Source organism: Ovis canadensis, chromosome 17, assembly GCF_042477335.2.
Source record: "Ovis canadensis isolate MfBH-ARS-UI-01 breed Bighorn chromosome 17, ARS-UI_OviCan_v2, whole genome shotgun sequence".
Classification (NCBI taxonomy): Eukaryota; Metazoa; Chordata; class Mammalia; order Artiodactyla; family Bovidae; genus Ovis; species Ovis canadensis.
This window is the reverse complement of record NC_091261.1, coordinates 69,224,594-69,252,244: the sequence shown is the minus strand read 5'-3', so window position 1 is coordinate 69,252,244 and position 27,651 is coordinate 69,224,594. Positions and strand designations below refer to the sequence as shown.

General features: G+C 39.2%; 1 protein-coding gene across 2 annotated transcripts in view; it reads right to left on the bottom strand.

The window, feature by feature from the left end:
- MED13L (mediator complex subunit 13L) overlaps positions 1-27,651 on the bottom strand; it is a 283,206-nt gene that overhangs the window by 32,515 nt on the left and 223,040 nt on the right. The window contains exons 6-16 of one of the 2 annotated variants that reach the window (XM_069557581.1): positions 26,892-27,086; positions 26,318-26,506; positions 21,965-22,130; positions 19,714-19,818; positions 15,633-16,364; positions 14,636-14,861; positions 13,590-13,692; positions 13,159-13,283; positions 7,272-7,371; positions 2,299-2,519; positions 1,597-1,802 (exon numbers count right to left, since the gene is read on the bottom strand). In XM_069557581.1, the coding sequence (XP_069413682.1) occupies positions 1,597-1,802; positions 2,299-2,519; positions 7,272-7,371; positions 13,159-13,283; positions 13,590-13,692; positions 14,636-14,861; positions 15,633-16,364; positions 19,714-19,818; positions 21,965-22,130; positions 26,318-26,506; positions 26,892-27,086 (2,368 nt within the window). The remainder of the gene's footprint in view (positions 1-1,596; positions 1,803-2,298; positions 2,520-7,271; positions 7,372-13,158; positions 13,284-13,589; positions 13,693-14,635; positions 14,862-15,632; positions 16,365-19,713; positions 19,819-21,964; positions 22,131-26,317; positions 26,507-26,891; positions 27,087-27,651) is intronic. The other variant, XM_069557582.1, reaches the window with a different exon arrangement.

The following is a 27,651-nucleotide window of genomic DNA, read 5'->3' as shown; positions in this document are numbered from 1 at the left end:
GAGCTTGTGTAAGAGGCTAGGCTGTGGAATGGCTCCTGAAGCGGCTGCACTGCTTGTGATCAGCATGCTAACCCCTGGCGTGCTAGTTGCTCCAGCTGTGCGGGCCAGTTTGAGACAAAACAAGCTGGGACACGACTGGAGAACGGCAGCAGAGAATAAGCCAGGCCCTGCCCTACAGAGTGCTTCTGGGCACACACTTTCATCCTGTTGGTGGCATGTTGCTTCCACAACCATTAGTTCTCAGAGCGTTTCAAAAATCTTGTGCCTGAAACTCCATGTTAAAGAGGAGAAGACCTAGGTAAAAGGATCCCTTAAGGTCATACAGAGACTAAACAAAAAAGGCAGGAATTCGAGTCCTATGACTCCATGTACTTCTCCAAGTCTAAGGTTCTTTTAAAGTACTTCACTGTCACAGTTTTTCATTCCAATACAGACTTTACACAAACATAAGCATAAAGTCTGCTTATAAAATTAAAGTTGATTTCATTAAGATGATTTCTATACAAGGTCACAAAAGTAGCCCACAAACTGGACCTACAGCATAAATTTGTCTTAGCTTTTAGAATGTAACTCTGAATTAACTGTCAACAATTTTTTCTGTGTGTGTGGGGGGGGGATGGGCGGGGCACGCTACACGTCTTGCAGGATTTTAGTTCCCTGACCAAGGATTGAACCCAGGCCATTCACAGTGAAAGTGCCGATTCCTAACCACTGGACTGCCAGGGAATTCCCAACTATCAACATTTTAAAAAGGAAATGTACATTAAAATCTCTCACATTCCTGCCTGAACAACTCCCTAAGGTTGAACTGCCAAAAAAAAAAAGCAAAAAGCAAAAAAAAAAAAAAAAAAAGTCCCTTTAAAGGGGACAACACACACTCTCGAACAGTTTGCTGTTGGCCCCGCTCTCCCCACACCCCTATAGCGACACTGAGTGTCAATGGCGGCTAGTATTTTGCTCGACCCTGTCCACTCCATTCACATATTGCTTACTTGGTCCTGACATTTGCGTTTGTGGCCTTTTACTTTAAAGCATTTACATTATGTCATTAAGAAATTATCAATCAAAGGGAAAACTAATTCTGCATTGTTGAAGTCAGAATTATTTGGGGACAGTACAAACTATGTACAAGCTATGACAAATACTTCCTTTTCCCTCCTCTATATCACAGCACCGTTCTATTGCTGCTTTCTTGTATGACATGGGGTCAGCAACAGAAATTAGCATATGAATAGTTAACCTTAAAGTGCCTTAAGTAAACACATCTGAAATCATCAAAGTACATATAATGAAGTACTTACCACCATCACCCTAAAAATATTACCTACTCCAATCTACTGCTTGGTTCTGTGACAGACACTAATTTGACACTGAATGACCATAAACACCATGGTTCTCCACACAAATAACCTCAATGTTCCCATATATATGAAATTTAGAAAATAATATTTTCAACACAAAAGAATATGCACAAAAACACGAATGGCCGATGAAGTTTCAAATGAAATGCTGTCATCATGTAAAGTAAATACTTAGGTTAAATGATACAAATCCCATTAAATACAGCAGGCGACTTGACACGATCCCAGCACATACTTGTAGCCATCTCTAATGAAAGTGGCTGCAGGCGGCATGGGCAGCTGCTCAATTTTAGGAGGGATTGCCCACGAAGGCCGGAACAGACAGGCATCAGGAATCTTCAGAGGTAGCAGGCACTGGCTCGGCAACATCTTCAGTGGAGCAAACATGGAGGATCCCACAAAAGGCTGAAAAGTTGGAACTTTGTGCACATATGAAAAGTCCTGTGACAACAAAGTGGGATTGGTGATCAAGCTGTAAACAACTTGCGGACATACCATAATAGCAACAAAAATGACTGAATTCACTATTTCTCTTATCTGATCAATGGGAAAATGTGAATGCCAACATTTAAATTAATCAAAAGACACTAATTAATATGCCAAGTGACATACCACATGATCTAGTTCAGAGAACCCTTAGGAATGTATGTATATAACTGCATACAGACACTACTATTTTAAAGAAGTTGTAGAAAAGTGTGCTTTAAAACCACCCTGTCTTTGTATGGGCTTCCCAGCTGGCGCTAGTGGTAAAGAGTCCATCTGCTAATGTAGGCGATATGAGATGTGGGTTCGATCCCTGGGTATTCTTGCCTGGAGAATCTCATGGACAGAGGAGCCTGATGGGCTGTGGTTTATGGGGTTGCACGGAGTTGGACACAACTGAAGAGTCTGAGCATGCATGCCTGTCTGTGTACGGTAATATCCTGGCAATTACCTTTATTTCCTCTGGCTTGGGACTTCCTAATCCATCTTCCACTTCCATCTTGAATTCAGTGAGCTGTGTTGAAACCATACTGACCATCGGGCTTTCCATCATGCCTAATGCTGTCACTGTCTCTGAGCTGATCCCATCTTTATAATTCATCACAGGAGAAAATGCAGGGTGCTGTTCCAAAGAAGGAGGGGTGGGGAACATCCTCTGCAGGTCTGCAACTGCTAAAAATAAATAAATAAATAAGAAAGTAAAATTTTAACAGGCCTGACTTCTTTAAAAAAAAAAAAAAAAAATCCCAGTTCATAATCAGGCCCCCTAGTTGGCATCAGAAATAATGTTGACTGAATGGGCATATCTGTTACATGATAGAGGACTAATAATGGAAGTTCCTAAGAAGAAGGCCATGAGCAGAAAATTAGCCTTTGCTGAATCTTTATCACTGTCCTCTTGACACTTTATAATTTGGCTTCACATTAATTATGTGAACAAAGTCTACATAAACATAATTTTTTCCCCCTTCTAACAACTGACACCCTGAAAAATCTAAGGAAATGAAACTTCATAGTCAGGATTAATAATCATACCTAGAACAAAAGACAATTTATTGAAAATCAACTGGGGAAAAATTATCTTTTAAATAATATTAGAACAGTGATTCTCAACCTTTAAAAAAAAAATCATTGTTATATACCTGAGGTTAACCATCATCATTTCCAGTGTCTCTTTAAGGCACTGATGCTTAAAGTAGTAGTGTATGGAATGAAATGCAAGTTGTGGTTATGAAATCTGGCCACTAGGGGGTGTCCTGTACAGCAAATGTATTTGCATATTTGGAGGCACAAGTTTAAACCAGTGATCTAGAAACATATCTAACTCCTCAGTTCTTAACCACACTGCTCTTTCTAGCAACATCAACATTTAAACAGTAACTACTGTCTACAGCAGTGTAATTTACTGCAACTACTGAACAGATGTTAACACGACTTACAGCACTGGATCAGAGCTTAATAAAGAATAGCTGCCCTGTGCTCGCGCCTGAGGCAGAGCTGTACAGAGGAGCGGCAGTGGGCTGGTCCCCCACTCAGGCGGTCCCACCACAGCACTGCTGTGTCCCCGTCACTTCCTCCCTCCGGGCCTAGTTCCTTCATCTAGAAGGAAAGGCTTGACTAGGAGTGTGATTCTCATTAGGCTTGCTTTCTTCCCTCTGTTCATGGACGGAGGGGAAAGCTGCCACCCTATGGAGCAGAAAAGGGTGAGAACCTCTGGATTAGATGATTTTTACCATGTTTCCTAGTTAATTAGATAATCCTGAATAATCTACCCTCTCTTGCCCTCAGGGACCAACAAGGGGAGAAAAAGGCCAATAGGCAGGGTTTTAGATCTCAACTTTTACTTACATTAGAGAAGCTCCACTTCTATTTAACTTTTATAATAGAATTCTGTATAAGATTTCATTTGACAAAACAGTACCTGCTGCTGCTATGGAAAAAAAGTTAAAAAGAGAGCGAAGAAGAAGAAAACCTACTGTAAAACTCCCAAGATGATCTTCAAGGTACTTTCTTGCTGTAATAGTATTTGACCCTAAGATCATGTAACCATTCACAGTATTAGGGATACAAGCCAAGCCAGAAACTATCATAGAACCACCAGACAGATTATATAGTTGATAAGTCCTGCAGCTGAAAAACAGGTCTTCAGATGCAGCAGCAACCAAATCAATACATCTTCTTTAAAATAAGACTAAAAACTTTAATACAAAAAAATAGGTTATTCTTGAAATATATTCATCATCTTTAACTTTTGGTCCCTATTCCTTTTCCCAAGCCAAAGAGCAGCTACTGTTCAATGTAAAGATAAAATTAATTTGTAAGTAGAGTGTTTTAAAACACGTGTCTGCTTCATCACATCTTCAAATTCCTATTACATTACAGAACTTAATTAACAGAGCAGATATTTGGAAAATAATGAAACTATATAAATTCACTTTGAATTAAAATGACAATGAACTTAAACACAGCCCTTTCCTAATTTATTAAGTATTCAAGCTATGGTACAAAATGTTATCCCAAAATTATTTTATTCAATTTGTTTTCAAATTTTCTCTGAGAAATGTAAAAAAGGCATTTGCCATTTAGGGCTCCTCAATTTTTTCAATGCTACTGAACACAGTTATACACCTCAGTTTTCAAAGCCTCAGCCACCTTGATCATTTTTGTCAAAGGTAAGAGAGAACACAGACCAAAAGTATGGATAAAATGATATTTCACTTGCCAGAGATTTATGTTAAAAAGCGGTCTTCACCATTCTCATTATGAGCTATTCATCAGGAAGACTCGTAACCTCTCCATAGCTTTAATTTCCTCATCAACAAAATGGGAATAATATCTCCCTCATATTTTTTGTGCATGTTAAATGAGATAAGGTATGCACAGAAGTTTGCCAGGTTCATCTAAATACTCAGAAAGTAGTGAGAGTCAGCAATAATTAGTCCTCCCTCCTAATTTTGGTTTGATTAGAAAAAGATGGAAAAGGCTATTCAGTCACAGGAAATTCCTGAAATGACCCTAAAAAGTTTTGAGATGAAAAACAGGGAACTGGACTCAAAGTAGCTAAGGCAGAAAGAAAACAGAAACCTAGAGAAACATTCTGGTGCTCTAAAGGAGAAAAATATTGCCTGTAGTAGAATCGCCTGTTCAATTTCCTTCCCATAAAATGACTAATGTGAATGTGGGAACAGCTACCAGGATGGACTGGAGTTTAACAGTCTTGCCCACAAAGCTCCACTTCCTCATCCCTGCCGGTCCTCAAGACCTGCTGCACTTCAGCAGGAACTCACCATTCAGGACACTCTCCATTTCCTACCCTGTATATCAAGTATTTATGCAGAAGACCAAAGCCTTCCAACAGAAGCATCATCGCTAAGATTAATTTCTTAGTATTCATCCCTTACAAATAGTAACTGCTCTTGTAGAATAAAAAGCCAGTTCAAAAGTCCAACTCTTTCATTTTGCCTCCTCAAAGTCTCACACTTCAAACTGACATGCTTTCCAAGATAATTCATAAGTGACTGGTTTATAATAAAACCTAAGAGAAACGTTTCATTTTAATTAATGTAACAATACTTACTTAACACAGACTTGATGCTAAATTAACTGTTACTATAGGTTGATTTCTTCATTATTACATATGCAAATGAGTAATTATGGACCTATGCTATGCAAATGAGTAATTATGGACCTATGCTATGCAAGAGAGGATCTGCTAGCCACATGGCTATGGAGCATCCAAAAGGGGGCCTCATCTATCCTGAGATATGCTTGTGTGTAAAAGGTACCCTGGATTCCAGAGTTAATACAAAAATGGAATGTAAAAATCTCAGTATTTTTATGCTGATGACATATAAAAATGACGTACTGGATACATTGAGTCAAATTAAATATACTATTAAAATTAATTTCACAGGGTTCTTTTTACTTTTGAATGCAACTAACAGAAAATTTTAAATTACCTTATGTGGCTCTCATTTGTGGCTTCCCTTGTACTTGTGTTGGATGGTGCTGCTATTCTAGACATTAAATGCTATGTCTTTCAACTTCGATGTACAATAAGCTACTGTAGAAATTAAGAGTTTTCTGCCATGCTATTTTCATTGTCTCATCTTTGAAGGAAATACTGTGCATATGTCCCCCCCAACACACACACACATACTTTGACATGTTAATTAGGTCCTGACTCTTGTTTATCTGTTTTTCCTGACGCCAATATTTTTGCAATATTTCCAATTTATTAATTCTTATATCCTGCACTTTATCATAAAATTCTGAGTAGCTTCTTATTGAAGCAATTCCTTTTGGAACAGAAATGAGAGAAAAAAGAGAGAGTACACCATATTCTTTACTGGCAATGACACTAACTAGTAGGATGTTTCTGAGTGAATAATCTTGGACAAGTTATCAGACATTTTAACATCTAACATGATTACATATCAATGTGTCAAAAAAAGCACAGCAACTGGTTAAATGCAAGGGAAGAATTCATTCATCTGCCTTATTCCAGATGAATCTACTTTAATAATGTTTCTTTTAATCTGTGAATTTCATGTTTGTAAAATTCTGCAGTGCAGAGTAATAAAAAAAGAAAAATGTTTAATTAAAAAAACTACAGCAACTGGCTGGCTATCATTATTCATTTTCATACATGTCATGCTTGAGAAAGCTTTGCATATTTTAAAAAGCTATGGATCCACTAAAGCTGTCAAAATCCAATCTCTGTATACTTCACAGTTCTACATTTGAGTAAATCAGCAGTACATTTATAGGTTCATAAAACTTTTTGACTCATCCCTATGACATGGTGGTTTTTCCCCTCAATTTGTTCTCATTACCAGCTGAAGTTAATGAGAAGGTATTCAAGAATGATTTGCAATGGAATTGTGTTTCGGTTCCAGAGTACCCATATAAGCAACCTTGACTTTCTTCTCTCTTGTAGAATAATGTTTCTTAGGAAAAAAAGGAAGTTTTTCGTCCACATACATAACAAAACTAGTTGATATCTTTAACGAAACACAAAATCTTCAATATCAATCAGAAAAAGGACCACAGAAAACAATTATTCATCACCCTTGTATGAACTAAATTTGTAAAAATGGAAACATTCTACACAAGCTCTTACGGTAGAATGTTGCTCTGAAAACCACTGCGCAGCATCTGCCCTGCTGGGAGAGGACCAGGAGAAAAACAAACCGAAACACATGTTTCATAGTTTAAACCATGAAAGTTAATTTGAAAACAAAAGAATTCAAATTTAAATGGGTCTCTTAGCTACCTGCCACCCTAGGAATACCAATTTATACAAGTTTTAATTTATTTTTAGTATTCTGTTAAAATGAGAAAAAAAAAAAAGGAGGGGACTCAGGTGAGGCACCACTGAGGATGAGAACATTATGTATATATCAGGAGCAGTCTTTTTCTTACTTGGTGGATAAGGAACAGCAGCTCTTCCATCCTTCCCAAGAGGCCGGTCTTCTGTCCCAACCGTAGGCATTTTTGATGAGCGCAGTGCAGGTGACACAGCCTAAGAAGAGATTATTAAACAATTATTAAAACCGAGCAGCACATTTGTATATAAGCAGGGCAGTAGTTAGCTATTGCTTAGAGTGTATGGCTATTCATATTTTAAAAGAATAGAAACACATTTCCCTACAAATTTTCACCAGGTGAACATCCAGAAATACTAGCAGACAGTGACACAGAAGAGATGATTACAACCTTATCAAGTATGAGAAACGCACTGACTGGGTCTTCTTGTCACGGGTCAGGGGAGGGCAGACTGCCAGCTGAGCAGAGCTCCCAGACCTTGGGCCAATTCCCTCTCCAAGGTCATGAGAGAAGCAGTTTCAGGGACACAATAATCACATCAAAGGGGTGCCTCCAAGTAGTAACTGGGCATCAGTCTGGTTTTCCTTCTGTTTGGAAACAGACAGCTAAAAGAGATGACCTCAAGCCCTCCCAAGCTATTAACTCTTATTTTTCACCACACACACACACACACACACACGAAAGATATTTCCTATTCCTATTTCTTGGGCTTCCAAGATGGCTCAAGTGGTAAAGAATCCACCTGCTAATGTGGGAGACACAAGAGATGTGGTTTCAACCTCTGGGTTGGGAAGATCCCCTGGAGAAGGAAATGGCAACCCATTCCAGCATTCTTGCCTGGGAAATTCCACGAACAGAGGAGCCTGGTGGGCTAGAGTCTGTGGGGTCACAAAGAGTCAGACACAACTTGGTGGCTGAGCACACACATCCCTACTTCTACAGTTACTGTTCACCTTCATGGGGAAACCCTCACCTCATAAAATTATTGGAATGTGTATGCAATACATTTGAAGGAGGTTCTTCCTTGATTTGCTAAGTTCAGTTAGTCGCTCAGACATGTCTGACTTTTTGCGACCCCATGAACCACAGGACGCCAGGCCTCCCTGTCCATCACCAATACCTGGAGTTTACTCACACTCATGTCCATTGAGTCGCTGATGCCATCCAACCATCTCATCCTCTGTCATTCCCTTCTCCTCCTGCCCTCAATCTTTCCCAGCATCAGGGTCTTCTCAAATGAGTCAGCTCTTTTCATCAGGTGGCCAAAGGATTGGAGTTTCAGCTTCAATATCAGTCCTCCCAATGAACACTCAGGATTGATTTCCTTTATGATGGACCGGTTGGATCTTTCTGCAGTCCAAGGGACTTTCAAAAGTCTTCTCCAATACCACAGTTCAAAAGCATCAATTCTTCGGCACTCAGCTTTGTTTACAGTCCAACTCTCGTATTCATACAGGACTACTGGAAAAACCATAGCCTTGGCTAGATGGACCTTTGTTGGCAAAATAATGTCTCTGCTTTTTAATATGCTATCTAACTTTCAGTCATAACTTTCCTTCCAAGGAGTAAGCATCTTTTAATTTCATGGCTGCAGTCATCATCTGCAGTGATTTTGGAGCCCAGAAAAATTAAGTCTGCCACTGTTTCCCTGTCTATGTACCATGAAGTGATGGGGACCAGATGCCATGATCTTAGTTTTCTGAATGCTGAGCTTTAAGCCAACTTTTTCACTCTCCTCTTTCATTTAATTAAGAGGCTCTTTAGTTCTTTACTTTCTGCCATAAGGGTATGTCATCTGAATATCTGAGGTTATTGATATTTCTCCTGGCAATCTTGATTCCAGTTTGTTCTTCATCCAGTCCAGCATTTCTCATGATGTACTCTGCATATAAGTTAAATAAGCAGGGTGACAATATACAGCCTTGACATATTCCTTTTCCTATTTGGAACCAGTTTGTTGTTCCATGTCCAGTTCTAACTGTTGCTTCCTGACCTGCATACAGATTTCTCAGGGGGCAAGTCAAGTGCTCTGGTATTTCCATCTCTTTCAGAATTTTCCACAGTTTATTGTGATACACACAGTCAAAGGCTTTGGCATGGTCAATAAAGCAGAAATAGATGTTTTTCTGGAACTCTTTTGCTTTTTCAATGATCCAGAGGATGTTGGCAATTTGATCTCTGGTTCCTCTGCCTTTTCTAAATCCAGCTTGAACATCTGGAAGTTCACATTTCAAGTACTGCTGAAGCCTGGCTTGGAGAATTTTGAGCATTACTTTACTAGCATGTGAGATGAGTGCAATTGTGTGGTAGTTTGACCATTCTTTGGCATTGCTTTGCTTTGGGATTGGAATGAAAACTGACCTTTTCCAGTCCTGTGGCCACTGCTGAGTTTTCCAAATTTGTTGGCACATTGAATGCAGCACTTCCTAAATCATCTTTTAGGATTTGAAATAGCTCAACTGGAATTCCACCACCTCCACTAGCTTTGTTTGTAGTGATGCTTCCTAAAGCCCACTTGACTTCATATTCCAGGATGTCTGGCTCTAGGTGAGTGATCACATCATCATGATTATCTGGGTTGTGAAGATCTCTTCTGTACAGTTCTTCTGCATATTCTTGCCACCTCTCCTTAATATCTTGTGCTTTTGTAAGGTCCATACCATTTCTGTCCTTTATTGAGCCCATCTTTGCATGAAATGCTCCCTTGATAACTCTTAATTTTCTGGAAGAGAACTCTAGTCTTTCCCATTCTATTGTTTTCCTCTATTTGTTTGCACTGATCACTGAGGAAGGCTTTCTTATCTTTCCTTGTTATTCTTTGGAACTCTGCATTCAAATGGGTATATCTTTCCTTTTCTCCTTTGCTTTTCGCTTCTCTTCTTTTCACAGCTATTTGTAAGGCCTCCTGAGACAGCCATTTTGCATTTTTGCATTTCTTTTTCCTGGGGATGGTCTTGATTCCTGTCTCCTGTACAATGTCACAAACCTCTGTCCATAGTTCATCAGGCACTCTGTCTATCAGATCTAGTCCCTTTAAATCTATTTCTCACTTCCACTGTATAATCATAACGGATCTGATTTAGGTCCTACCTGAATGGTCTAGTGGTTTTCCCCACTTTCTTCAATTTAAGTCTGAATTTGGCAATGAGGAGTTCATGATCTGAGCCACAGTCAGCTCCTGAATTAAGTCCCTTAATAGGCAAGATTATGTTTAAGAATGCAAATGAATTGAAAGCAAGATAAAGGAAAAAAAAAAATCTCACAAATAGAAGGCCTTTTATGTTCACTTACTCATTGGAGAATCCCCATGGACAGAGGAGCTTGGAAGGCTACAGCCCAGGAGGTCTCAAAGAGTTGGACATGACTGAGCCACTAAGCACACATTCAATGTTATGCAGTTGAAATGTGAAAAACTAAAGTCTGGGGGTCAAAACCTGGAAAATAGTCTCCAATTCCAGTTACTAATAAAATGAATTAGCAAAATGATCCTAAGGGAAACTGTTCCTTTGATTAAATGCCAGGCCAGAAGTCAGAGTAGAAACAACCGTTCCAGAGAAATGAAAATTAAGGTTAAAACTGTCCAATTCTCCTTTGCATATTAACATTACTAAAATATATTTTTAAAAAACAGAGTAAACATCTCTTCATTTAGTCAGTAATTCATAATTTATACATAGAGTAAGGATGATGGTTCAGAGCAGAGACAAAAATCACTAGGGATGTTGGCTATGAACAGAAACTGGGTGACTCTACAAAGCTTGGTTTTTTCTTTTCTTACATCTCTCTTTCTACTTATTTTTAATTCCTTTACTTTTCACACTTTCTTCTCACCACCACCACCAAACCAAAGCATCTGAACTAACCCTCACTAAAACCAATCCTAGATAATACATGGCTTTCCAGACACAACTAGGTACAAAATGGATCTCCAATGCCTGGGTCAAAGAACAAGGACGCGTCATTTCTTCTCACAGTGTTTTTCACAGTGCCACGTCCTTTTCTTCATGCAGCCACTGTCTGAATTTAGGTCCTCGTTTCTCAATCCAACAAGTTACCACATAGTACTCTCGCTTTCCATGTATCAGACTGGTGCAAAACAGTACCCACTTCTACCAGGTCAGCTCCCCACTCAGCAGCTTTCAGAAGAGCACATTACCAGTAAAGTTTGAGGTCCAAAGCCTGAAGTGTGGCCAAGTACCTCCCCAGCCCCAGCAATCTTTACCTCCCACTTAGGAAATAGATCAATGTGCTCACTATCCCACAAGGCCCCAGCCAGTTCATGGTCTTTGCTGAACCAAGACTCCTTCCAGGCTCAAAGACACATCCCTCCCCTGCCTCTCACTAACCAAGTCTTCCCACATTTCAAGTCAATTTCATTTTTTGAGGTCATGATTATCCCATCTTCTAAGTAGTTGGGTTTCTCAGGTGGCACTAATGGTAAAGAACCAACCTGCCAATGCAGGATCAAGACGAGGGTTCAATCCCTGGTCACAAAGATCCTCTGGAGGAGGGCATGGCAACCGACTCCAGTATTCTTGCATGGAGAATCCCATGGACAGAGGAGCCTCATGGGTTATAGTCCATGGAGTCAGAAAGAAGTACTTAGAATAACAAGATATATTTTATTTTAAAGTGAGAACGAGCTTTAGAAACCTGATTCTTATTTAACCTCCAAGCCTTTACTTAAAGGCTTGTTGCTTCATACTTGAACAGGTAGCATCTTTAGATTCAGATAAATTACTGCACTCACAGGGCTAAGTATACTTTAAACTTTATTTATATGTTATTTCTCCTAAAGTCTGTGAGCACCTCAAGCATAAGACTAGTAATTTAATTTTATCTATAAACCTAGAGAATCTGCCAAAAAGGAATTGATCATTAAATAATTAACAAATATCATGTCAACTGGATGGATGGGAAAGTAAACATATAAATCAAAGAAAGTGGACTAATGCTTTGACTTCACTGAAGAGCAGGCCTCTCTTACTCATCTCCAGGTGCCCCAGAGATAACAGGGGCACTTCTGCTTACACAAAGGTACAGCTTAGTTAGGGTGATGACAACACACATTTCCTGACTCAGCTCAGCTGTTCTCCAGAGAATTATAAATTCTCATCTGTCACTTTAAGCATATGCTGTGCTGTGCTGTGCTTAGTCGCTCAGTTGTGTCTGACTCTTTGCAGCCCCATGGATTGTAGCCCACCAGGCTCCTCTGTCCAATGGGCATTCTGCAAGCAAGAATACTGGAGTGAGTTGCCATGCCCTCCTCCAGGGGATCTTCCCAACCCAGGGGTCGAACCTAGGTCTCCCACAGTGCAGGCGGATTCTTTAACATCTGAGCTACCAGGAAAGCCCAAGAATACTAGAGTGAGTATCCTATCCCTTCTCCAGGGGGTCTTCCTGAGCCAGGAATCAAACCAAGGTCTCCTGCATCGTAGGTGGATTCTTTACCAGCTGAACTACCAGGGAAGTCCAATCACATGATACCTTGTATTATTTAATGTTTACATGTATAAATTCTATTTCCTATGATGCCATAATCCTACAAAGTATAAATCATATTTGTAATCATCTCTCTAAATGCTGACTATTCTATGACATAAAGTTCAGTATGGTAAAGTTCAAAAAGTTCTATATGCCCCACTACATGGGCATTATTTTTAAAATCTAAGCTAAAGGGACTACATAATACATTCCTGTTATTCTCATATTGAGGAGTAAAAAGATAAAAAAAGAAAGATTTTAATATTTACAACAGGAATAACACTAATGGAAAAAAGCCATCAACAAACAAAACCCAAGGGTTATCAGAGACTATACTAACAAGTTTCAGAATCCTTTCAAGGTACACAAACATTTTTGAAGAACATTTAGAACCTGAAATATGAGCTCCCAATTCAGTAGACCAAACTATAAAGAAATACTGAAACACTAGGTCCATCCACTGAATGCGTTTTTTTGTGTGTAGCTACTGCAGACTCACCCCAAGTTCGTCGTCATCAGAATTATCAAAGATGTTGTCTAAGTCATGGAGGGAAGGCGCTAAGTCTGTCACCTGTGTGAGGCTACTGGAGCCTGCCCGGCCAGCAGCGTTGTCCTGCCGGACATCTGTGGGAAGGAGGCAAAAGGCACCGAATGAGCAGCTTCCTCAAAGGAGAAGGGGTGAGGAGAGGACAGTGAGCAATGCCCTGCCTGCCAACTGCTTCCTTACGCTGTCAGTTAAATCGAGATACAATTAGTGCCAAATATGCTTATCAGTTTTGAAAGGAACTGAAAAACAAACTATGAAAAATATATTACAGATGAGGTCAAATCATTGCTATTACAATCAGCACATAATCTTAAATAGAGAAGCATCTTCCTCGCATTTACTTTAGCAACAGTCCAAGTGAGGCAAATAATCAGTGTACACACCTGTTTTAGTAGAACTGAAAAGGGACATGGCATTTTTCCCTTCAGGCACCGGCGTGGAATGACCTGGTGTAGTGACATCCTTGGTACCAAATCCATCCTCTGACTGTGTAATAAATTCAGCCAAACAAAACACATGAACAGCAACCCAAAGTGTGGAATATGAGGGAGAACACAAAGAATTAGAGGGCAGAATGGAACTTGTTATGAGCACAAGTGTGATAAACCATGGTCTATGCAACCAAAGGAAATAAAAGATATGTCCTCATCCCTGATTTTAAACTGAACCCAAAAACTCCCACACTTGCCCCTTAATCTGAGTCAACAGTACTGGTGGGGTTTGATCACAGACCTGCCACGGTGTTAAAAGCTGCCTTTAACATATTTTGGAGGCTGAATTATGCTTTAAGCTTTCTGGATCTAGACAGGTGTAGGAAGTATTCTCTTGAACTATACTGGTCTCCTTCCATTCTCTTATTTCCTCTGTTCTTAAGAATATTTCTTTAAATGGCCCAGTATTTTAGAATGGTTTAAAATTTAAGGCTAAAGACAGCAGACACCCCCAGTACTCATTTTTAAGATAATGAAACCAGTAAAATTATACTGACACAGTCTTGGAGTAGTGATGATATTAATTCAGAGAAATATAGAGGTAAAGCGCTTAACACAGTAAACAGTGAGCGCCTGATAAATGGTAGATACTGTCACCAATATTTTTCCTTACATTTTGGAATAATAATTAAAAAGAAATAAGCAGGGAGCATAGGCCAAAAGAATTAGCATATGAGAGGAAACATGCGCTGTACAAGCTATAGCCTGGAAGCTATGAGGCTTCATTTATGTTCGGCTGACTTTTGAACAAAGGTGAGCCATGACATAAAGAGGAACAATACGCTGTTCGATACAGTAGTACCAAGAGCATGAATATGGGGACAGAGCAATCAGGCAAGACTATCTCAAACATTCTGCCTCAAAGTCTTCCCACACGTGTTGTACAGACGTAGACTGAAACCCACTCCTGGCTGGCCTCTCTCTCTGTTAAGCGGTACCTTATTCTTTTTCAGGGAATCTTTCTCTGTCCCTTGTTTGCATTTCTTGTTCGCAGTAAAGATGTATTTTATATCGCCATCCTCGAAAGTATATGGGTCGTTGACTTCTCCCAAACTGTCTCCAGGTTGTTGTGACAGAGGCAATGGGTCAAGAAAGTGGAGGGGCTGCATCTGGGGCTGCTTGTCTTGCCACACTTTAAACCGTTTGTTAGGTTGTGCTAAGAGTCTAGAAGGGGAAATGAATGATGATTTAAGCAAGAAATAGTAAAAAGACCAGACTTTTTTTTTAAGCAACATTTGTGATTTAAAAGCATTTGGAAGCTTAAACTTTGACAACAACAACAAAAAAACTAAAAAAAATCACCTTCGAGTGACTTTGAGAGACTATATTCACAATTAAATAAATCTTAGTAGCCTTTGTCAAGGCTTTTGTCTCTGGTTCCATTGATTTCACTTAACAGCAGAGATGGGCTCTGAGGACAGACTGTCTGGGCACAAACTCCATCCGTGTCATTTACTAACTGCATGACCCTAGTTTCTTTCTCAGCTATGAAATTAAAGGTAGCAATATGGCTGTGGTGAAGATGACATGAGATAATCTGTGTAAACTGTTTAGAGTAACAGGTTGCTCAATAACACTCTGAAGTGTTACTAGCTGCACCATACACACCTGAAAGCACGCAAAGCCTTCCTCAAAAGTGTCAACATACAAAGAAGGCACTGACTGCAATGTGGAAAAACAGCAGACCAAAAATGAATTAATTCCAGTAAGCTAATGTTACAACATAACCTTTACAGGCCAGCATTTAAGTAATGACACATATGATAGATATCACGTTGGAGAAAGCATTTGACTTTTAAGCCCTTTCCAAATGCAGAGACTAGAATGGTGAAGAAAGACCTCTTTAGTTTTGGATCTGAAGGCCCTGATTCCTGGGAACCTACGGCCTTGGCCTTCTGGCGTGTGGTCAGGGGGTGGGGTGGAGGATCGCCTTACCTTTGCAACGCAGTGCTCTCTGAGGTTACCTCCGTTTTGGCATCGCATCTCTCACCCTGGAGCTCTGGAGGCCGGAACTCAGCATCATCAACGGATGGGAGATGGTAACTGTGCCACCACTTATCTGATGACTCTGGGTTCGAGGGCCTGATCCCACAATATAAGGCGGTCTCACTGACCTCTGCCGTGAGAGGCAGTCTTTGGCCTACGAGGACAGTCCGGTCATCCAGAGCAGACAACTGCTGGAGTTCGAGCCCATTTCCATAGAGGGCTGGATTCACAGGGACAGAGGGTGGGTCCAAACTCTCTGCTTCCTGACCTCGCGGCTGAGGGCTGAGTGTTGGCGGCAGAGGGGAAATAGGGGAATGAGGTGAATCCATAGGATTCAGATTCATTTGCTTGCTTGTATTTCTGGAAGGCACGGCCATTTGCTTATCATACTTCCTACTGCTAGCCACCTCTAAGGAGGAGTCTATCCCTGCCAAGCCTAGCTTCTGTCCCGGTGGATCTTGTTCCATGCATAACTCTTCGGCCACAGATGGCCTGTGATGAAATGGTATCAAGGGTCTCTTTTGTAGCTTGTCTCCCTTGTCCTGTCTTTCTGTTGTTTTGTGCTTAGAAGAAGCAGGAGGTGGTAAAGATGAAGATGATGATGGTCCTGCACTGAACCCTGGTTGTGATATTGTGGGAGGTCGACTGGGGCCTACTGTACAACGTTTTAAAAGTTTATGCCTGAAATGAGAATGAAAATGAAGTAAGTAAATACAAAGGTGAATATAACTATACCATTCCAGTACTACAGAAGAGATGCCTCTGACCAGGTTATACCTTTTCAAGAACATGTTATACACACTAATACATCCAAGTGGGCTCTAGGTGTTAAATATATTGATAATGACTAAAAATCGCAACACATTCTGATAAGAAATGATGAACCAACTGCATGCAAGTTAAATAGATAAGAGTTGAACCTTAAGAAATATTCATTAACATGCCTCTAACCTCTTCAAAAACACTAATTTGAAAATCCCCAAATCTTTCAAATTTGGTGAGGGCCTCAGACAATCTATTCATTTGGCATTTTAAAACCAAGACCATTTGTCAAGAAAGGCAGCAAAAAAAAAGCTTCCAATCTCTATTTTACAACACCCTGCTAACTCCAACAGAGAATGGTTTATAAAAGCTTAGAGTACTGTAAATCACGAACAAGGTAACTGCAATTCTCCCACAAAGTGTGAAACTAAGGGTCAGTTTTAAGAATATTTAATAGGATAAATATACTAAGAGCCTTATATGCTACTGTTATCCAAGAAAGAAGGGATAAAAGACAACTTTGGATCTTACAAAAATGTGATAAAATGAGACAGAAGTAAAAAGGTTGTGAGTGAATATGAAAACAACACACAGATATACAAATGCATCTGCCCTATCTAAGTAGGAACAGCAAGTCTGCTCACAACCTAACACACTTCTTGGCAGGCGTGGGTGTGAGAAATTGCTCAGTAAGGGCTACTAGATAATGCTAAGGTTTAATCTGCACAAAAAAGTTATACAGCAGGTCAGCCAGTTCCTCCCAATATATAAATCATTCCCAGGAAAAACGTAAGCTCTCCTGCCAGTGTATCAGGAACTCTCTGAAGCCACTAGGGTGGCATTAAATTACTGTTGCATTGCACTAAACGATGCCCTAGTGGGCAGTAAAATGGATTTGTGTGGCATAATGGGATGGTTTAGTGGGACAGCAGGATGGCCACCCTGCCCCATAAGACCATTAAATAGTGTGAGGAGTGGACCATTCCATAATGGGTTCGGTAATCCTGCAGTAGATAATCTGAAAACACTCTTGCCAAAGTCTTAGCTACTCAAAAAAAAAAAAAAAAATCCTGACTTTGAAGAAGTCAATAGCTTAAAGCTACTGTCAAAAAGGCAAAAACTGGACTTTAAATCTCCAAGGCACAGTACCACACTGAGAGATGAATGTCTCACCTGAAAATATCTCAATTATATCTTCTAAGGGTGCTTATTTTAAGACCTAAGCTCTGAAAGTCTTTTACATAAAACTTTTTGATGTGGATTTTCTCCAAGAGCATTTAACCACACTGATCTTTTGAGATAGATACTTTATAGTAGCCTTTTCAAAGTAAGGACTTTGTGCAAAGTGGATAATCTAATAAAGTCATTTTCAACTAAGTCATGCATTTAGCAACTTAGCTACGTTGTGGAACCTTCAGAATAAGGGATACACCAGTAAGGAACAGACCTCCACTGCATATCTGTGAGTGGGTATGGGACCTCCCTGAAGGCGGCAGCAGGACCATCAGGCTCAAAAGGCTAACTATGTGGCACCAGTGGGAAGGAATCAGAAGCTGGGCCAAAGAGTGTAGAAACATATGGTGACTAAATGAATAAGGAAAGCAGAATGACTGTAACAGACATTTCAAAGGAAGTCAGTGTGAAATGCAATGATAAAACTGATCTAGAAAATTAAGGAAAATAAATGATAGTTCTAGGCCGAGAAGGAGAAAACTGACAGAAATGACTGCAACAGGGTTCTTGGTTTGATGTCAATATTAAGGGTATATCTTAAAAGCACTTTGCAAAATATAAGACTTGAGTACATGTGAGAAGTCAGATGTAGATATAAATATTTAGAAGTCAATGGAATGGAATGCATATTTACAAATAAGATCTGAAGGGTATAAGAATTTGGTGAGGAGACAGAACAGTAACTCCAGAGGACAAAAAAAAAGAGTTGTTTATTTATAATTTAGGTAAAAATAACTCAAGGTGCTGAATAAAAATGTGACAGAAATCAGTAAAAGGGTTATTTTAAAAAGTGAAAAAATCTAGATTAAGGAAAAAAGCAGGAAAAAATAAGAGGAATGCACAAGTGAAATTAAATACACTGAAATTTTTATCCTATGTACTTTCTAAAGGTGGATCAAAACCTGGCTGTAAGCTATTTAGAAGTCAATGTTATTAGGAAAATACCATTTTTCCTAATAATCACATGAATAACAGTGGCCTAGAGAAGAAAGGAGCCCAAGCATTCAGCTGGTACACCATTCCTATCCCGCGACTAGAGAGATTCTCACCAGCTCAGAGAAAGGACCCTTAATGAGCAAAGAATATCATCGAAAACATCCTCCTTGAAAAATCAATCAAGGGTTTCATTAGGTACTTAAAACAGCATCTCTCAACAAAAAGCTGACTACCAAGGCAGAGCTTGATAAAAGAGAATCAACTTATAGGAAAGAGGAGAGGGGACAGGAAGAATCTGTTAAAGTTGCTGCCTCTGTGTGTAAACAAACATGTGCACACACGTGTGTGTGCTTGCAGAGATTTCTGGGCATCATAACCTTCTCCCTACCCTGAAGCCAATTCATATATGCCACATTAAGAACCCCATGGTCTCAATTAGAGAAATGGATAGCCAACTTCCAAGTATACTTATCTCAACTGACCTTCGTATAACCATTGAGCAGTATCAAATGGAAGGAAAGCCACTCTAAGTTGAAGAGAATATTCAGAAAATAATTTGGGTTTCCACTCAAATATCTAAATGAACGAGCAACAATTCTGGCTTTCCTCAGATACTATTACCACATATCTACTTCAGTCATCAAAAAACACCAGCATCAACAAGAAAAATTTTCTATGGAAGGTCTATTTAATCCAACTTCTATTAATTCAAGCCAACTTGCTTGATATTTATCTCAACTTTATAATTAAGAGTAACTAAATAAACTCATTTAAATGGCAAGAGATTGTCTTGTTAAACTGATGCCTTTAGTTCTAAAGGAGTTGTCCTGAAGAAATCTGTGGGAGCTATTTGTTAACAGGGTCAGTTGTCTAAAAAGGCTCATTCTGAGTCCCAATAATAAAACTGTATTCTCTACATAGAAACAAAACAAAACAACAGCAAGCTTTTTTTCTAGCACTAGAAGTAGAAGGTTTATAAAGAAAACCAAGCAAAATGATGTGGAAGAAGTGGTCTGAGAGACCAGGAGACAACCAACAAAATGTACTATGATTCTGTCCAATTCTATCTGATTACTGCTCTGCCTCGGCCCCTACCTACCTAGAGCAAGAACAGCTGACTCTTTGGGTTGGATCCACAAAATCCCAAGTAGCAGGATTGTTAGCAGGCTCTTCTTCAAGAGTTGGAGTGGACATTTGGCTCCTCCTAAAAAAGGTTAAAATATGTGGTTTGTATAAACATGAGATAATATTCATACCTCTGGGGGGGAAAAGGATGTTAGAAAGACATGAATACATCTTACACAGTAACAGTATCCTGCCGATAGACAGTTTAGAGCAACCCAAGGTGTAGGGTTGGGGGGCAGAGGGGAAGTCAGCTACTATGTCTGTGCACCAGAAAGAAAATCAGATTCAAAATACTTTTATTTAAGATCAATATACATTTTAACATGGGTAGTACAGATAGCAATGAAAACATTACCTGGCACTATTAGCAGCTATTTTTTTAAAAGTCAGCTAAATTCCGGAGAGATAACCTAAATCTTTAAAAATTATCTTTTCATAGCATCTACGAATCATATACCCTCAGACAGATTATTTTTTGGTTCTGTTTGTTTTGCTTTATTTCTTTGTTAGACAGACTGTTTAAATCACTCTGAAAACATCGACATTTACTAGCATTTAAGGGCAGCACTCCATGTATATAATGTGAACCAAAATACAAGAATCAAAGATGTCTCCTACATAATCACTGGCAGCTAAAGACATCTATTGCTGCATAAATAGGAACACTGGGCAGTCCCCCTGCACTGTGGATCCTACTACAGCTGATGCTGCAGGTTACTGATGGCTCTGCAGGGACTTTGCTTGCTCTCCACCCTCCCCTGCCTTTCTGGGAGACTCACTTCCCCACGCAGTGCTTCTGACAGAAGGACTCTGATCTGTTAAGAATTAGTGGAAAGGTTAGTGGTGATAAAAATCAAAGATGGTAAATGAAAGAAAAAGAAAATGTTAGCGTGGAAATTGTTGAGGCACTGCAGACAGAAATGAAAATATCTGTACCAATAATTCTAACGGAAAGGACCATTTTTAAGCAAACAGAGCTACCTTTTAAATTCTAGAACATGATGTGATTGCCCACTGCAATTATTTTAGATTTTTTTCTACTCAATCTTTAGTAGCCTACTCAATATGTGTTAGTAATTCAGTCATGTCTGACTCTTTGCAACTCCATGGACTGCAGCCCGTCAGACTCCTCTGTCCATGGAATTCTCCAGGCAAGAATACTGGAGTGGGCTGCCATTCCCTTCTCCAAGGATCTTCCCAACTCAGGGATCAAGCCTCGGTCTCCTACATGGCAGGCAGATTCTTTACCGTCTGAGCTACCATTCCAGAGCCACTAACTGGGAGATAAATATATAGTATGAATTTGTTAAAAACTAGGTCCGAGGTCTGAAGGACAGCCCTTAAATGTGTATATATAAAGCTTTGAAGAGCAGTCACTTAAGAAACACTGACTTAACTTCTAAATGAGTCCTTTGGAATTACTGACAAAAATGTCCATATTTGTTCTGCTCCTGAGAATCAATACTCATTGTTTACTTGTATCAGCCAAAAAGGTGGACATCTCAGTCATATCAAAACATGTGAAAATATGCTGAATATGTTTACATAATTCTTGATAAGTGAAAAGTGTTTACTGACTACTGTTTGACATTAATATCCATGCAATTAAAATAATCTCATCTTAGAATCAATTTCTACTCTTTTACAAAAATATGTTAAGGAAGGAGGGAAGGAGGTCAGAGGAGATAGACAGGAGGGAGGTGGACAAGAAAGGGAAGTTGGGGAGAGGAAGAAAAGAATTTCCCTGAATCAAGAAACAGAAGCATAGCAGCTACTAAACACTTCTCTAATTCTCATCCATTTAGTTGAGAAATACACTGTCAATTAAAACATGAGGCTAATGTATCATAGAAAACATGGCAATGAAGGTCATTTTCCTTTGTAAATAGCAAACACTCATTAGTAAGTATACAGGGAAAAACCATACCCACAACTATTCTCCTGATATTCAGGGTGAATCTCCGAGTCAGCTGTGATAAAAAATGTCAGATGAATACCATGACAATCTTGAGATGATAAAGAACTTCACAGTCTTCCTGGACCATCAAATTATTCTAACATCTTTGCTTTGAATTTTACCCTATTATGATCTGAAAGACGAGCTAACAATGCAATGACCCCCTCAGGGTTTGGTCACACAACGGTGCCATGTGACTGATCCTCTTCGTGTAGTAATAAAAGGCATGTCAGTAAACCACCACCCAGACAGAACGGAAAACACATACTTGGACTGGGTTCTGTTGAGGATGCATTCCTTCCAGACTCGATGGACCATATGATTGTGGAGTTTTGGAGGAATCTTCCCCGACCTCTTTGGACTGTGCATAGTTAGCATCCCCCCGTCTTGGGAGCCTAGGTGACTGACAGCACTCTGCGTACCTCCACTCTCACCTAGGAGAGAAAACACAATATGGAAGGTCAGAATTTTCTGAAAAGGCCTCCTAGCGCACAGACTGCTCAGGGGATCTTCCCGACCCAGGGATCAAACTTGGGTCCCTGGCATTGCAGCCAGATTCTTTACCATCTGAGCCAGCAGGGCAGCCCCTTATTTATTTAACATAGACATTTGATTGTTGAAACTGATCATGGCAGCTTTGCTGCTACCCCTGACAATAATGCTATCCATAGCTATGAGTAAATCTGCGTCAGTATAGCTTTCAGTCACATTAATACCCGCACTCACATACCCGCAATGGCATATCCATCAGGAGGCATTCCTACTCAGAGGTTTTGGAGATGACTTACACAGGAGGACTGAAACACGACAGCATTAAAGATATAAACATGCAGGGATTGTCTGAGTTTTTAAATCTCAATGCAGTAAATGAGTTTCAAGACAGAAGAAAACAGCAGAGGGAGCTTTATGCCCACATAGCTAAATGGCTGCGTAGCAACTGCACACTGTCCTGGGTAGGAGAGAGAAATCCTTAACAAGGTCAAATTTCAAATCCGTGTGTGGAACTCTTCATCCTTATGCCTGACACCATCTATGCAAGCTAATACTAAAAAAAATGAGAGACTAACTCCACATTTTATATCAGAGGATTAGAAATCCACTGGTTTCTAATATTTCCACTTAGATTTTCCAACTGTACTTGGCATGCAATACATTTTCGGTGGCACGCATGCTAAGTCGCTCTGTCATGTCCCACTCTGCAACCCGATGGACTGCGGCCCACCAGACTCCTCAGTCCACGGGATTCTCCAGGCAAGAATACTGGAGTGGGCTGCCACTTCCTCCTTCAGGGCCATTTTCCATTATGCCTACTTTAACTGTTGATACGATTAGTTATTGGTTGTAAATATTTTACTACTTTCATCTCATACAAGACAAATAATGAAGTCAATTTTCAGTATTAAATTCTGACTCGATTACTTTTATCTATTTGATTTCATAAACATATTGAGGGTTTTATTCCTGATAGAATTATGATGCAAATTATCTCAACTGAAATAATTTTAAAGTGCTCTGAAATGGTTCACTTTCATGTGAAAAAGAAAGAAGCAACCTAATATTACAAACTAATATTTCTTGGTATCAATGCAAAACAACCATTGTATGGAATTGACTGGTTAGTCTCAGCTCCACTTTTTTTTTTTTTAAATAAATAAAGCAAACCCCAATGCTTACATTCTTACGAACTGAAGCTTTCTTGTTCCCCAGAAAAGCACTGTTATAATATAAATAAGATAAATTAACAGAGACAAGAAATTTGATCTTTCATTGCTATCTTTTAATCTTAAAAGTTCTCTGTCTTGGCTCACAGGACAAAATATTTCATTTTGACTTTACAATGGATTTTCAAATGCCTATTATAAAACTAGGCAAAGTAAAGCAACAAACAGAAGTAGACAGCATAGCCCTTTGACCTCAAACACTCAACAGTATAACCAAACAGACTATCAGTCCATGGTATCATAAGGGAATTATTTATGACCAAAACAGGAGAGGTTGTGGGGAAAGCCAGCCAGACTCTTTTCTGATTAAACGTAGGTTAATATTTTTCAGTAGCTTTTAATGATTTAACTAAAATGTGGGTGGTATCTTATATGGAATTAAATGAGACTTGTATTACATGTTGTTAAATGCATATTCAATGCTGCTTCTCAAATTATCTCCATAAACAGAAGAGGCAAGCTGATCTATCTATTCACACAAGCCAGAATTCTGGCCTTCCCAGGTCCTGTGCCAATCTAGGAGACTCTTAGCCACTTTAAGGGGCAAAGTAACCCCCTTTGTCCTATGCCCAGGAAAGCATGGCAGTGTTCAATATCATTCAAGTGCAGAGTGATGAGGCTGAGCAGGATTCTCGCAGATAGAGCATTAGGAGTCCTAAGCTGTAATTTGATGTTATGATGTATAAAGCTGGACAAATTAATTTTATGACAAATACAACAGTCACTCTTATTTAGTGTTTCTGTTTTAGGAAATAAGGAGACATCAAGAGATTTATTCACCCAGGGTATAGCACAATGATATACACAGAGTTAGAGGGGAAGAAATCTAAAGATCTATAGTTGGAAAAGTACACACCTGAAATCCACCAGAATATAACATTTTTTTCTGAATTATGAATTTAAGAGTTCTGAACTAACCAAAGGTCAAGGCATCACGCACACAGTAGGCCTTCAATTTTAAGCTGAACACAAATTTTACTAAATACCAGGGAAAACAGTAACAAATGTAAATAAAAACTGATGACTTCTGTAGTTTGTTAAAAATCCAAACTTGCATATGAAATATGATTAACATTTTTTTAAATACTGACAATTCTAGACTTATTAATCTATCTTCTCTATGATGTTATTATAATTATAAAAAGACTATACAAGGGTTTTTCTGCTTTTTCAGTTTAAAAGTGGTTTTAATAAAAATCAACTGTTGGCAAATCCTTTCACAAGGGATCATCCAAATTCTCTGCTCTACTGTATTCAGAGCTGGATGTAGTACATTTTTTCACCATCTTAGCAATTACAAGGCTCTTAAAAACAAAGGCTAAGAATTTCCTGGCAGTCCAATGGTTAGGACTCTGTGCTTCCATTGCAAGGGGCACAGGTTCAATCCCTGGTGGCAGAACTAAGATTCTATAAGCTGTGTAGGCCAGCCACAACAACCCCCCAAAACCCCAAACCCCTAAGGTTACATGTTCATTTCTATGTCCCTCACACAATATCTGGGTTATTCCTTCCAGATAACTTAATGTGTGTGCTATGTTGCTTCAGCTGTGTCTGACTCTTTGTGACCCTACGGACTTAGCCCGCCAGGCTCCCCTGTCCATAGGATTCTCCAGGCAAGAACACTGGAGTGGGTTGCCATGCCCTCCTTCAGGGGATCTTCCCAACCCCAGGATGGAAGCCATGTCTCTTATATCCCCCTGCATTGGCAGGCGGATTCTTTACCACTAGCGCCACCTGGGAAGCTGATAACAATACTGTGTGTTAACAATGGAGTTCTGAGCACTTCTTTGAATTCTTGTCCTACTGTTTGTATATTGCTTTACTGTTTTCAAGCACTGTCAGGTACACGATCTAACATGTGTAACAGTCCTGGAAACTATATAGAACTTAACAGAGAAGGAAACTGGTGTTCAAAACAAGTATGAGAATTAAATAAGGTCACTCATCTAGTAAAAACTAAAGCTAGGTTTTAAAAGGTGTATTCAATCACAAAGTCTATACTTTTCCCCAATATGTTATTTAACCATGCACATTTATGGAATGTCACTACACGTCAAGCACTATGGCAGCAATTTTTAAATACTACCTTATTTCATTCTCATGAAAATTACCACGTGATGAACATGTATCATGCTTGACAGTCTGTTTTCAAAGTTTAGAGGATAAGACTTTGTTTACTGATGTTCCTGCCAATATGGCCCACATTAAATACCTATAAATAATCTTACTTCAGCTCAAGTATGATGATTATCCTTTTCTTAGTGACCATATTTTCAATTAAAATGAAGTCAACTGTAACAACAAAAAAGGTAATACAGAATATATACTACTCGACAAAGGAAACATCTTCCCAATTTAAATAATTTCTGAATTTTCTCAAGAAGGAAAAATGTTGAAATGGACAAATTTTTCAAGTTAATTAATATCTGTCATTAGTGTAGACATTATTGAAAGGACAAAGCATTTATTCAGAGCTCTTAGATGTCAGACTAACTTTATAACAAGGAAAGAGAATTCACCCAAGACTTGTCCTTGTCTGGCAACAGACAACTGGGCAAGCACGTCAACTATTCTCTCATTTAGTATTTTTCACATCTCATCTCCTGACTGCATGTGTGTGCATGCATGCACATCAGTGTAAAAGGGTAGATGCATGTGTAGAGCTGAAGAGAAACAACGAAGGTGTTTAACTGGAGTAGAGACTAATAGACACGATTAAAATTCTGAAGCACATCAATTGTTTACAATTTTCCTTCTCTATTTTGTAAAATCCCACATTAGTCTATTTCCATCTCTTCCACCAGGAATTTCTCCGTTGTTTTCTCATCTGTTCCGTGGCAGGGGTGCTACATGACTTTCTGAAATCTCTTACCCCCAGGATGCTCCTGGATCGTACTCACCCATGACAGCCTGTTCTGGAGAAGTGGGTGGGGTGAGAGGCATCCCGCAGTTACTTGGGTCCTTCACGCTCCCAAGCCCCTGCTGCCCAACTGTAATATGGCCCCCGGTACTGGCCACACTCTGAGGAACTGGGATGTCATTCTGAGAGATCAGCACAAAAGCTGAAGGATAAACCATCCGAACACCACCTGTGAGGAGAGCGAGCGAGAGAACAGGCCTGAGAAAAAGGTCATGCCAGACTGCCAAATTATTATTCCAGTGGTCAGAGTCAAAGCTCACTAGTAAAAATGAGACACTCATTAGGTACTGCCAAAAGTGATAGGTTCCATCCTTTCATAAGTTAATAGCTATTTAAACATGTGTTCCAACATTATCATAATAGCATTTGGAATACAGGGACCACTGGTGCTTCAGGCAAGATAACTACTCAGCAAATACCACTGTGTCAAGAGAATTCAAAAAGATGGGAAAATTATGGAGATTATTTTTGATGAATCTGAATGATTATCTTTTTAAATTAAGCAAGATGAAGAAGATAGAATTAAGTTCTTCAGGCAAAACATTTCCTCTTACCAACAATTACTTCTACTGCCACGGGGAAATCATCATCATATCCCAACTCTTCCTCTCCTTTCATTTCTTCTTTCTTTTTCAGCACCATTGGGTAGAAATACTGCCATTCCTCTATCAACTTACGGGTGGCTGGGTCTGACATCTTGTATGCTTGGCCTGTTAGCGTGCCGTTTAAGCCATAAGGACTTACCAGTACTAAAGCAGACAGGAGAAACATATGTTACGCATCAGAGTAATCATTTCTACTTAGGTGTAATGCTATATACATGGTAGTTTTAGGGTGAGGCATACTATCATTTGATGTATACTGCTCTTTATTTCCTAACTCCTTTTTAAGTGTAATTTTTAAAATTTTCTTTTTTCTAGTTTTAGTACTTTTTATTTGCCTCTCAACTCAAATCAATTTTTGAAGGAAATCAAATGGGAGGAGATATAATTAACACCATCAGACAAGTACATCAACACACAATACATAAGCTATCTATATGTAAGCTATCTATATATTATCTATCTATACATTAAAGCATATAAAAATCAATTTGGTAATAGCTCATACAGTGTGAATACTGAATCTTCTATGACAGAAGACCATTCAATACATATATCCTGAAACCAGCCTGGGACCTGAACCCTCTCCTTATGATTTCCTGAGACTTCCTAAATATTTGAGGTAATTTAAAAATAATATATAAATAAAATGTCTGTTGGCAGAAAAGTATTAATGTACCAAATCTGAAACATAATGTTGTGTATAAGTTCA